This window comes from Populus euphratica, unplaced genomic scaffold (assembly GCF_000495115.2).
Source record: "Populus euphratica unplaced genomic scaffold, PopEup_1.0 scaffold2754.1, whole genome shotgun sequence".
NCBI classification, from domain to species: Eukaryota; Viridiplantae; Streptophyta; class Magnoliopsida; order Malpighiales; family Salicaceae; genus Populus; species Populus euphratica.
In genome coordinates this window covers 38858-52374 of record NW_011501127.1, presented here as the reverse complement: position 1 = coordinate 52374, position 13517 = coordinate 38858, and the positions used below count along the sequence as shown (strand labels likewise).

The window sequence follows — 13517 nt, the reverse complement described above, 5'->3', positions numbered from 1 at the left end:
GAAGGCCACAGAAGCACGAAATATAAAAAGCCAGATGACCAGAGAAACCAGAGACCGCCTTCCAAGAAGGAAAGAGCTTCGGTCAAATCAACCATCCACCCACCCGCCCACCAATTTTGACATCGCGTGCACAACCGTTGTAAATTCTTTTGACCAAACTATAAACGAAAGTAGTTTCGTTCTGACATCTCACAGACCACCATAACTAAAAATGGAGATAGCATGGACACGAATTTAACAAACTAAAAATTAGATCCAAAATAATAGCGCATGTGTTCAAGTACCACTTCGCTGTGGCACCAGTCACAAGAAAAGAAGACATTCAACACAGTTTTTAACAAAAGAAAATATACCAAGAGGTTCACATCCCCAGAAGACAAGATTAAGGAGGACACCACCTTCTATTAACCCAACATCACACAGCCTAACACTACAACCCACGAACCTATCTATCTACTACCTAAACAACTTGGCTTCGGCTGATCAAAAGTCCACTTGTCTCCCATTTCAACATGTCACTTAGGCACGCTCGCCCCTGATCCTCCTAGCCAGCTGGATATCCTTGGGCATGATAGTGACACGCTTGGCATGGATGGCACAAAGGTTAGTGTCTTCGAACAAACCCACAAGGTATGCCTCGGCTGCCTCTTGCAGCGCCAGCACAGCATGACTCTGGAAACGCAGATCAGTCTGCACATCACAAATGTAATCATTAGCATCAAAACACCAATTTCACTCATAAAAAAAAAAGCAATGAAATAATTATATAAAATATACCTTGAAGTCCTGGGCAATTTCACGAACAAGCCTCTGGAATGGGAGTTTCCTGATCAAGAGCTCCGTACTCTTCTGATATTTACGGATTTCACTGCATTGCATGCATTAACATATAAGACTAGGAAATTATCAGTAACAAGAAATCCATTAGTTAGGACCCTTGACTAACCGAAGAGCAACAGTTCCAGGGCGGTATCGGTGAGGCTTCTTCACTCCACCAGTGGTTGGGGCAGACTTACGGGCAGCCTATAATCATATCAAGATTTATCAATCAAAAGATTATAACAATTTAAAGAAAATTAAGATGGCCAAAAGGCAAATCATTGAATCTTATTGGATAAAAGAGAGATAATACCTTAGTAGCCAGCTGCTTCCTTGGGGCCTTTCCTCCTGTAGATTTACGAGCAGTTTGCTTGGTACGGGCCATCTGTACACACACACGAAACAAATAATCAGAAACAATCATTGAATCAGGAAGGCCAAAGTAAATAAAACATTTTAATATTCATGAACACAAGTCTCCCTTTTGGTCTCCAAGAAAACAGTTGAAAATCTAAGACTAAAGCGCTTATCTGTTTGATCAATAAAATAGATTAACATGTTAACAGTCATTAACACAACTTCATGCACCTTCAGGCCTCACTTTTGGTCTTCAAGAAAACAATTCAAGATCTAAAGACAGTCTTGTAAAGGGCTTATCCGTTTGGTCAAGAACTAAATTCGCTTTCCTAGCATTTTCTCAGCAACCAAACATTACGCTTTTCAACAGATCTTAACAACTAAAGACGGAAAAAAGCACATCATGAGAACTAAAATGCCAATACAGCCCTGAATCTCAAACCAACTACTCAAAAAGTTAAAATCAATAATCGTAATTATATCAAATCAAATCAATTATAGAATAACAATTAATTGAAACTAAACTGGCAAAGAAACCCTAAATTTCGAACAAGATCCATCAATTTCAGAAACAGATTCAGGAACCCACAAATTCAAACCCTGAATATCCCAAAATACCTCAAAACAGTTTTCAATTACAAACACCACTAAACCCTTATGACCAATCAAGAAATTTAATTAGAAAACCTAATTAAGAACAGCAGAAGAAGGAAGTCAACAAAACGCACCTTGGAATTTCTTCAAGAACCCTCTCTCTAAAACTCGGAAATTTGTGTAAAGGTTGGTTAAAGAGGAAGTCGAGTTATATTTATAGAGATTTAGAGTAGGAATCGGATGGGTACGATTGGGTATCTTTGTGCTTTCTCTCTTTATAATCGAACGGTTCAAACAATGTTAAGTTGTGTTTTCTCTACTTGATGTGACCGGCTAGGATGTGGTTTTAGAATAATGACGCGGATCGTTGAGGCTTAATTCTCGAATCTTATTGGCTGAAGGAAGAAGCCCGTACTTTTCTTGTAGCTAGGAAGTTCAATGTGTGGTTGGTACAATGTAACACGTATCGTGTCTTTGGTCAGATGTACATTCAGATTTAGGAAATTGCAATTAAGGACTTTATTATGTGTAATTTCTCAAAATCGCGTACTCTATGCTTTGTATAATCCACACGAGGGATATTTATTTATAAAAAAAAAAACTATATATTGATAACGCTCTCATTAAAAACTATGTATCATGTCTTTTGTCAGATGTCCATTCAGGTTGTTATTATTAGACTATGGGCCCTCGGTATACAAAAGCCGGATTAATATATTTTAAAAAAATTAAAAAAAATTGTGACTCAAATTATATTATAAAGTAGATCAATATGCAACCTTTATTTAATTATATAATAAAATAAAAAACAACCATGATAAATCAATTAAATAAAACAAAATGATAACGAAAGCATGCATAAAAAGAACTCTTGACAATATTTTAAAAAGATTCTTGGCAATTAACAAGCTAACATGAAAGAATTAAATGGCAAGCAACAAAATATTAAATTATTGGAAATAAAAAAATATTTAATTTTAAAAAATTAAAAAATAATATTAAATTAATTTGAATTAATACCCTAAACATATAATAAAAATTTTAAAAATAAAAAAATCCTAAAAAATAAAAAAAAAATCAATTTCAAATTCAAATCAAATCAATGTCAAATTTGACATTGATAAAAATAAAATAAAAATAGTTTTTAAAATAAGTTTTGTGAAGTGTTATTTTACTGGTATATCGATGCGAAAACGAACAGTTAATTTATATGATAAGTCAATAAAGCTAAATATGAAACCGTATTTAAATATGGTACGAGGCTCGAATAAACACGAAACTTGGAGGGGAATACCTTGCCCGTGGCATTGGTGCATTTAATCACCAATCTAAGATTGTTTTTAACATTTTTAATGTGCTTCTTATGTAAGATAAATCATCTTATTTTTTCAGGTTCATCTTGAGGACTACAAAATCTTTGGGAAAACTATACATGAAAAGAGAATCTTTTATCTAGTGTGCAACATTCTTGTCCTTGTCCCTGCATGGCTTTTTTGGTTTTGGAATACTGGAATGAGATTCCGACGGAGAACAGGGTCGTTAGCAAAGGTTATGGCTTGTGGCCTTGGCTTTTTTTTTTTTTTTTGATTTACATGGGTATCCGGGTCAGCTTGTACGCACCACAACTAATCTCCACGGTCCACTGAATACCCTGTAAACCCAGTAGGCATATAAGACACCGCAGGGATGATAGATGTGCACACTAGGACTCGAACCCAAGTATAATAAAAAGAGATAAACCCCTTTCACTGTTAGGTCAAACCCAGAAATATGTTAAGATAACGTCTAAATGAACTTATAAAAAGTTCCTGATAATTGTAGAGTCAAAGGTGAATGAGAGAATCTTTTTATATGCCATATTAAAGTGGTTTTTGTCTTTTTTATTCCCTTCCTCCCTTTCTTGTAGGCATTGTAGCTCACCATATAGGAGGAGGAGGTCATCGAGGTAGCTCACCATATAGGAGATGTGGTCGGTGGAGTAGCTCGACTGTAAGAAAGGTGCGCACATTAGAGTTGTTCACCACATGGTGGAGGCGTCGAACCTATTAGACGACTTTAGTAGATGCTTAATTGGATATAAAGGATGACCATTCATTGGATGCAATTGGATATAATAAGCCACATGTGAACGATCGCTTAATTAGATATAAAGGATGACCATTCATTGGATGCAATTGGATATAATAAGCCACATGTGAACGAACTAGTAATCCACCTATCCAAATCCTCTTCTCAACGTATTTTTTTCATAGGAATCACAGGATAATTATTAGTGATAAAAATAAATTAGAAAAAAATTATGAAAAAGAAGAAAAAATATATAGAAAAAAGAGAGATTTAAAGTTTGTTCAATGCAGTTGCAATTGTTTTTTAAAATATGTTTTATTAAAAAATATATTAAAATAATATTTTTTTATTTTTTAAAAATATTTTTAATATAAATACATTAAAATAATTTAAAAATATTAATTTAAAATAAAAAATTAAATATTTTTAAAACATGAAAATAACAAGGTTTACTGGTCACTGCTAGGACAATCAGAAGGCCTACCCCTAGACCTGTATCAGGACAATCAGGATTGTTGAGGCCTCACCCAAACATCTTTTTTATTTTCATATATATATATATATATGAAAGTCAAATCTTGTGAATAATAAGTGAAAATCATAACGAGCAGACTCATAATTATAATTTTAAATATAAATTCAACTCAAATTTGTAAATTGTACAGCTGCAAGGATCCAGAAATTTCAAATTCAGGACCCATTTACATATATGCCTTTCCCACAGCTTCAACAATAATATGCATGAATCCATTGCCACTATAACTTTTCTTTCTTAAAAAAAGAAATGAAAACATATATCCCATTCGACTAACCTGATTTTCTTTTACAAAGGTACAAAACTTTAGCACTAGCTTGAAAACAACTCTAAAGGTGTAAGTAAAACCAATTAGATTATACACTGATAACACCTAGACAACCAAGCAGCTATATTCATACACAACTGCAAATCATCAAGTACCACCTAGAACAGCAAACCACAACATGCTGACCAAAGAATTAACGAGTTCGCACGCCAGCAGAAGCAACCATGCTCAGCCAATAACTCTTCTTGACCACCAGCTTAAGCTGTATCACCAAATTATAATACTCCTCCTTTGAAGTGCCCTTAAACCAACCGAAGAGTTATTTACCACATAAAGTTAATGGAACTCGAGAGCCAGAAACCTGCATTTTTATAGTTTTATCTTCCTTATGTGTCATCAAATTGAAAACAATCTGCAACCTTCAGGTGATTTGCAAGCCGAAATACAGCTGACTGCACAACTTCAGATCTCGCGGAGACAGAATTGGGAAGATGGGGCAGGCAAATGGGTAGATATTGCTCATCTTCAAGAGGGCAGAAGAAAGAGAGCACAGATCTGCAGAATATGAATCTGAAGACACATTCCGTTAAAATATGTTGGTAGATTAGCTAAAATCCAACATTATCCAGACTAAAAACAATTACTAACAAGTTTTAACGTTTCATAGAAAGGAACATTGAAAAAAGGGAGGGTGCTGCATCTTCATTGAAAGCCTATTATTGTAAGATAGCATTTCAGCCACAAGTGAAGACCAACAGATAGTGTAAAGAATATTGAATAATTTCCCAGTTTACTAATAATTTGCTTCTATTGAGAGGTAAATATACCTAAGAATAAGCCTCCTTAGAAATGGATCGGATAAAACTTGTGCCCAAACCAGATCCAGGCCTTTTGATGTACAAAGAATAACCTCCCATTCAGAGAATGCAATGGAGAGTATCTCCTCAGCATCATTGTAAAAATCCTAAAAGCAGTCCCGTTAGCCATCGGAAAGCGAATAGGAATGAGAAAATTATCATAAAAATTTAAGAACTTAGGCCAACAACTTACCATATCAGAATCAGCAGAAGTGAGGCCAACCATCTGGCAGAATGCCGGCAGAGGAGCAGTCAAGAAAAAAGTAAACTGACTTCCACAATGTGATGTATCAACAGCAGATAGGTTCTTGAATGCAGGTTTCAAAGGTGAAAGAAGCAAGGCAGCTGGCTCTCCCCTTTCTGCACCATGCAGGACCTGAGAAAATGATCCACAATTCTCAATCATGCAACTTGACAGATAAAAAGCAGAACTCTAAAATGTAGGACTGAATAGAAGAGAATCCTAGGTATGATGCACCCCTCAGATAACTGCAAAGAAGTTTTGAATATTTGCCTCATAAATCCCTTCGCAAATATGCTGGCAAGACAATTTGATCTCGGAAGAAGGGAGTCAGATCTAAATACATGTAACAAGGCGAGGCTTTAGGCACCCAGCTGCTTCCTCCCCAATCCATTAAAGATTAATGAAATAATGAATCCCATCAAACTCGCTAGCAAAGGAGGTCAACAATTAAATCAGCTCTAGAATATTGTTTACGGGATTAAAATTCAGTCAGGAGGACGTGTAGTATGCGTCAGTTGAACATATCACCTCAGCTTTTGCATCTACTATGTGCACCAGTCAAACACACCGGGTGTGGATTAGAAGTAACAAAATTTACTGCATAGGTTTTGTAGATCAATTACTCTGGTTCACCTTAAAAAGAGTTTCTTATATAGAAATGTGTGGCAATTTTCAAGTAAATCATACCAATAGGTAGTATTGTCTATGCAGATAGCTCTTCAAATAGGATATTGATCTACTTTAAGATTCTAGTGCAATTAAAATCCAACAGTTTGTTTGACAATAGCTAGTGCAATGTTTCCCTGCCTCTGTACGTAAACAGCAAGTTATTCCAATGCATGCACTGATGCACTATTTGATGAAGAACGATCCTCTGCAATGTATCCTCCTTTTAAAAAAAAAAAAAAAAACAATCTACGACTTATTGTCTCTTCCCCAAAAACACACACAAATCAATGGACAAGCATATGCAATCCATCATGTTCAATAATATTTGTAGACATGAAAATCTACCATGTTAAATTTAAATGCAACCTCACTCACAAGCCAGAAAAAATCAATTCTAAAAACTGAAGAATGGTACGATAAGTCCAAATTCTATGACAAGTCATACACAGGTTATGACAAACCTGCCTTGAATGCATGGCTGCTGTCACTATCAATAATCAAGAAAAGAGGTCTTCGAGTAAAAGGAATTATATCGCCAGGGTAAAGGGCATTTGACCCTGAAAATCCAAAAGCATTACACCTTAGAGTGGAACAGCAATATAGGTAGGTCGTAAATGTAATTTGGAATAGCTGTGAATAATTACACTGGGAATAACAAACTGAGGCTAAACACTAGGAAGAGCAGCAACCTACCACCATATCCCCGGGGACCTAACCAGAGATAATTGTCGTAGTAGTCACTTGACTCTCTCTTGCCGTTACAATGAGATTCAGGTGCAGAGCTTTTATCTTCGCCATATACTCCAGAGACAACCTTGTCTTTGGAAGATTTCCTTGATCCCCCAGAGCTTCCTGCCTGAGAAAGATTACTATGAGCAGCGTTCCCTGAACAATTGATTCATTAAGACAATTAGCCTAGGATGATGAGATACAATTAGTTGAATTTTACTGGCATTATGGAGGATCATCAACCTGAGGCTGATAGATATATTAGCATAATGGTCTCTGGAGGGAGCTCTTCACAAATTGTTGCCATAACCTGTGCACGATAGTCAAACTGAAATCAGCCTTCTATCCTTAGGAAGGAAATGAAAAATAAAAATGCCCTTAAGAAATGTGAAATGATCACAAACTTATCTATGAGCCCTAGCCACTGCTTTCCATTGGGAAAACTATTTCATAAGTAGACTTGTACCATGGTTTTCAACAAGTAAACTACATGTTTTTGTACAAGATTTTGCTAAATTGAGCTGCGTTCTACCACTAACATAACTGTTCTTTACATGAAAAATATAACCACCCTATACCAAGTTAACTTGCAGAAAAAAGTTATGCCACAACATACATTGACTATACCTGCGCTCCACACTAGGGAAGGAAACACAAATTTTTCTATAAATAAATGTAAAGATTCAAATTAGGCCTGATTTCCAGGAAATCCTGATAATGCGTCACTCTGAAAGCAGAGCAGCCTAACTGTGAATACAAACAGAGATGTGTAACATAAATAAAATCAACATGTAAGAGTTTCAGAACTAACTGCTAGCAAACGGGTCACCGACGGACGATAAAGAACAGCTTTCCTGGGATTTGGTGGTAAAGTTGGATCAGTCAAATCTGCAGCCAAGTTTATATCTATCAATCCAGAAACAGCTCCAGAATGATCAATTACAGTGCCATTTTCATTCGATTCCACTGGATGCTTTTGGTAAACTGATTCAACAGGACGCCTTTGGTAGAAAGATCCACTAGGTTCCCATTCTAAACATTGCATCATCCTGTAAGTGTCTAAAGTAAGTTCTGCAAATTTAACCTGAAAATGACAAACAAGGTTGGTTATAAAAAAAATGTCTTATTGGGAAAATTCTCAGTTCAAGCTCCATGCAACCTTATCAATAAACAGTCTTACAAACATTAAAAAACATTTACTTCTTTTCTATGATAACTTGTCAAGAGCGCATCTCTAAATTTTACAATCTTCCTCGCATGGAAACGAGCCAAGTAAGGACGAGAAGCTGGATGGGAATCAAACAGAGCACAGTACCGCAAAGGCCTGACATTTGTGAAGACAGTACCAACTTCCATAAAGCGGAAAATTTCTTGCACCACTAGCTTCCATTCTTTGAAGTTTGTTTCCTGAGAACAAATAATCCATTTGTTTTTATTCATGCAAGTATCAACAGAAAGTTAAATGCAGTATTTGAACTTCTGAATGGTATAGAAAAGTTTTAGTTTTTTCTAATTAATTTGGAAATATTTAAGAAATGCCCCCGAGCCCATGTCTCATATAGACACGCATAAAGGTCAAACTTAGAGTGTGTAAATTATTCATTCTACCATATAATAAGCATGACCTGGAATTGCATCCATTGCCTCACCCATCATAGCCTCGCTAATTCTAATGCTTAACTTCCATTCTTGGCAATGATCCATCAATTGTCACATTGGAAAAACCAAGGCAACCAGGCCAACTAAACCAACTTCCAATGATTATGTGCATTGTCGGGTCTCTTGACCATATGGACAAGATGCTCCAAGATGGTCAATAGGAGAAGGAAAAAATAAAGGATGCCAATATGCACCCACTTCACCCTTTTAATCTGGACAGATCAAGTTTCTGGTTATAAAGACAACTTAAATGATTATTTTTGTCTTTTATTTTAAGAGTTAATTTTTTGAATGATCCATGCACCCCACCACATTTCAGCTTTGGCCTTCAGGTGTCTAAGTCTTTCAATGTAAGAACTCGCTGCTTCAGGAGAAAACTTTTGAACCAATTATACATCACGAAGACCATCATCAGTACTGCCACAATTTATAATGGAATAGAGACTGATTTCTTTCTGTTCATTTCTCTCATTTTCCCCCTTTCCAGCCTTTCTTTAGAACTGGAAGCCACTCATCTGAGTCAAGCAGTAGTCAGCCAGGCAACTCGGCTGAAGTTACCACCACTTGACTAAATAGTTCTGCAAATGCCTTACCCCTACATTCAGAAAGACGTATTTTCACTCCTGCCACTACCTTCACCAATTCTCATAACAGTAAAATAATTCAGCAACCTCAAACTAAAGTTGAAAGGCCATGCTTCCTTTCCATCAAAAAGGGTATTTTGTTCTATAAAAAAAGATAGCTACAGCAACTGAGCTTACAATAACATGTAAGGCTTATAGATTCCACATACCAGCTGCAATTAGAAAAAAAATTATACACCTATAATCACATAAAACCAGATGCCATATCCAGTTGGCAGGTCCCACGATAATAACTTTACTAGATCTAAACCATGAAAAGCTCCGGTAGCAGTGTGTCAACTTTAATTAAAAAAATTGTTTAAAGTAGTTGAGCATGGAAATCTTTGAAAATTCATACACAAAATCCTCTAGGTCTGCCCTTTATCTCCTGGGCCCAAAAAGAACTGAGCCTCTCTAGGATTGCTACTGCTTTATCTGCAGCAGAATTTAAAATAAATCTCTGTTCCAAGGTCTTTATTTCCATAAATGGAAATAGAAACCCAATTCCAGTGTTTTGCAACAACTTCTCTGCACTAAGATTGAAACCCATCTCCAGAGAAACAAAGCATCAAATAACTTCAGAAATTTTAAATTCCTTTTCCTTAAGAGCCAAACATAAGCTTAATTTTCAATCTGTCACCCCAAAAAATAAAAATTCTTAGACTTTCACCCAAAAAAACCCTAAAATTCAGCTCCAATTTTCACAAATTCGACAAACTGACTTCTAGTTAACCCAAAAAATTGCCTTTCAACATCAAACAAGTTCTTGAAAATCACCGTCAGCATCTCCTATTCCACAAATTCCTTCCTTACCAAGCTCGATTAATAAATCCCCCCCAGCAAAAAAAAAAAAACACTTGAATCAAAAAATTCGAAGTCAATACCTTACTATCAAAAAGAAAACGATAATCCACCAAAAAAAAAGAACCAAAAAAAATCCAAAAAAAGAGACAATATATCTCCACCCAAAATTCTCCCCAATAATCAACAAAACCTACACATTTTCTCCTTCAAAAACCAAAAAAACACAAACAAATTAAAACAAAGCAAAAATGAAATAAAAAGGCAACTTACACGAAAATTCGTCATGCTATCATCAACAAGACCTTTAAACCTCTCAGCGAGCAATCTCACCATATCAACCTTGTTGAAAATCAGAGCAACAAGCAAAAACCGAGCATAAAATCTCAACTCCTTAAACCTAACACCAACATCAACCTTCGGTTTACCACTTCCGCGGGCATCAAAATACTTCCGCTCCAAAATCGCCTCATAAAACACATACGCTTCCACTAAAAACCTAGCTTCACTACTCCTCATATACTGATTAAAATACAACTGCCCGATCCGACTCGCGATCTCTCCAATTTCCCATCGGTTCAAACCGGAGTCAACTAGCTTTGACCGGTTCTCCTGCTGGTACTTCCATAACCTCATATACGCCTTGAATACTTTCTGGAAATAGTGGTTCTGCTGTGCGCGTCCGTACAATGGTAGGTCACGGACTCGGCCAAATTTCCGGTCTGCGCTTTCTACCATGGCGTGGAAGGTTTGTGAGACGACGTCTTTTTCTTTCTTCGCCATTGAAAAACCGGAGTGGATAAAAAAGACGTCGTTGTAATTCACCGACGGTTGCCAGTACCGCTGGTTCTCATGAGGAAATGTAGAGAGAATGGGATAGAATTTCTCTTTAGCTGATGAGTTGTGTCGCTTTTATATTTATTTAAAAAGAAAATTAGACTGATTAATTTTTGTTTTTTTAATTAAAAAAAAAATGAAGCGAGTTTCAGTGAAGAAACGATGGCTGCGTGGAGAGAGAACGAGGTGGGGCGTGGTTTTTGAGCTGGGAGTGACAGGAACTGATACCGGTATTTGTTAAAAGGAGAGAGAGAGGGGGGGAGAGAGATTGAGGTGATGATGTCAAATTGTCAATAGTTTTTTTGTGTGGTAGTAATCAATTATCATTCCCGTACTATTTTATTCCTCTTATAGTGGTCATTGGATAATAAATTATGCAATTGTGCCCTACAATTTTCTTATTCTTTTTGGATAATAAATTAGGCTGCCTGGTCTGTTTTTATGTTGTAAAAATATTTTTTAAAAATTAATTTTTTTGTTTTAAAATAATATTTTTTAGTGTTTTTAGATAATTTTGATGTGCTGATTTTAAAAATAATTTTTATAAAATAAAAATATATTATTTTGATATATTTTTAAATAAAAATACTTTAAAAAGCAATGATAATAAGAATACAAATGTGGTTTGGATTTGAGTTTTCACAGCCATTTAAAGAATATCCACTGTTTGATGTACAATGCCATTTAAAGTAGAGAATTTTCAAGGCTAAGGAAGGGCACAAAATTGGAAACTCAAGGACTTCATTGGCTATTTCTGTAGTAAACAGTTTAATTATTGTGATTGTCTTTCTTCTTCTTTTTTTTTATTGCTTTATTCTTAATCTCTTGTATTGTCTTAATAATTTCATGATTTGCCTGATTTCATGGAATTATTTCTGTTTTTTACGAAATTCCCTTCGTTGCAATAAAAAAAAAATTATTCTGTTCTCATCTGTCAATTCAATTAGATGGTTAGGTTTGCACGGATAGCACCTGGGAGAGAAGTGATTTTTAATTTCGAAACGTGTTTTAACTTGCTAAGCACTTTTAATAATTAACAAGAAAAGAAATTAGTATTTTTCTATTAAATACCATATAAGTCTATTAGCAAGGATTATTAGAAGGAAAACGGTTAATTAAAAATGTATTGTTCCTTTTTAATTATTGGAATTCAAGTTTACAGCTCAATTAATATTTATTATTTGCATCCCCAAATCGATCTGCAACTAAAATTGGAGCAGTTATCATGTCATGGATCGGATGAACTTTGTCTTAATATAATCTTTTTCCTGTAATAAATGTGTGTAGAATTGGTCTTCTAGAGTGTTTATTTTAGAGGTGTAATTAAAATTATTTTTTTTTATTTTAGAATTGGTCTTCTAGAGTGTTTATTTTAGAGGTGTAATTAAAATTATTATTTTTATTTTTTATATCATTATATTAAAATAATTTAAAAATACTAAAAATATTGGATTAAAATAAAAAAATTAAATACATTTAAAATGTTTTAAAAATACTTTCAAAATACAAAAACAATTAATACCCATAAATAAATAGTTAGGTTAGCAGGTGAACAGAATCTACCATACAAATAGCATTAACTTGTGTATGGTTAAAGGTTGAAAACAATCAACCTAATTCTTTTATGGTTTGATCCCAACAAAGGTTGACAAGTGAATTTGACTACGAGCATACCCAAGGGAATCCAACGCAATAAAAGCTTTAAAAGAAATATCATCTCAAATTCAACAGATGTGGGACCGGGATTTGAACTGTATTTTTTTTTAATTTAAATTTTTATTTAAGTTTATTTTCTATACTTGTATTAAAATTAATTCTTTTAAAAAAATTAATATATTTTTAAATAAAAAACACTTTTAAAATCAACCACTATAATAACCCCCAACAACACCTAATCGAAGTTAATAAAGGTTGGTGATTCAATTAATTTTCATGACAGTAGATGCAGATTCGTCGCCAGTGCTTTACGCTGTGATTTGTTCGATACTTTACATAAAGGATTTGATCGAGGGTCGGCTGATAATGGCTGGCAAATCCTAGAAGGATCGAGTTGGGCGTGCATGGGATGTTTGTCAAAGGCTTTTTCCTTTTTCTTTTTCTTTTTTTATCGAAAGGTGTATTTATTTTCATTTTTTCTTCCATTTAGCCTTTAAAATGTTCTTTTATATACATATTTATCCGGTCATATTAGCTTTTAATTAGAAATCGGGAGATCATCATAAATAGGAATTAGCATATGACATACTCCCTAGATGAGTTAGCATTTTTATAGTCTTATAACATCTAGATAAGAGTTCCAGCAGCTAGGGACATGAAAAACATGGCATTTTGAGCCTGAAAACTAGGAATATTCAGAAAAACGTAGCATGTGGTCGACACTCTGAGACCAGTTCACGTCAAGGAGCATAACCGATGTGATATTGCATCTGGCAAGAGCTAGCTCGTAGCTATGATATAT

General features: G+C 34.9%; 2 protein-coding genes across 3 annotated transcripts; both read right to left on the bottom strand.

Moving 5' to 3' along the window:
• Positions 1-230: 230 nt before the first annotated feature.
• Positions 231-1985, bottom strand: LOC105117278 (histone H3.3). The gene is made up of 5 exons (XM_011014888.1): positions 1905-1985; positions 1133-1204; positions 947-1023; positions 778-868; positions 231-690 (listed from the first exon to the last, which is right to left on the bottom strand). Exons 2-5 carry the CDS (start codon positions 1202-1204, stop codon positions 520-522), a joined length of 411 nt encoding a protein of 136 aa, XP_011013190.1. The 5' UTR covers positions 1905-1985; the 3' UTR covers positions 231-519.
• Positions 1986-4578: 2593 nt separating this feature from the next.
• LOC105117277 (protein SCAI homolog) lies at positions 4579-11304 on the bottom strand. 2 transcript variants are annotated; one of them, XM_011014885.1, is made up of 9 exons: positions 10496-11304; positions 8340-8546; positions 7951-8223; positions 7383-7449; positions 7104-7295; positions 6876-6967; positions 5691-5873; positions 5468-5604; positions 4579-5210 (listed from the first exon to the last, which is right to left on the bottom strand). In XM_011014885.1, exons 1-9 carry the CDS (start codon positions 11003-11005, stop codon positions 5027-5029), a joined length of 1845 nt encoding a protein of 614 aa, XP_011013187.1. In that variant the 5' UTR covers positions 11006-11304; the 3' UTR covers positions 4579-5026. The 2 variants fall into 2 exon arrangements, with proteins under 2 accessions (XP_011013187.1, XP_011013189.1); XM_011014887.1 differs by lacking the exon at positions 8340-8546.
• Positions 11305-13517: the final 2213 nt, after the last annotated feature.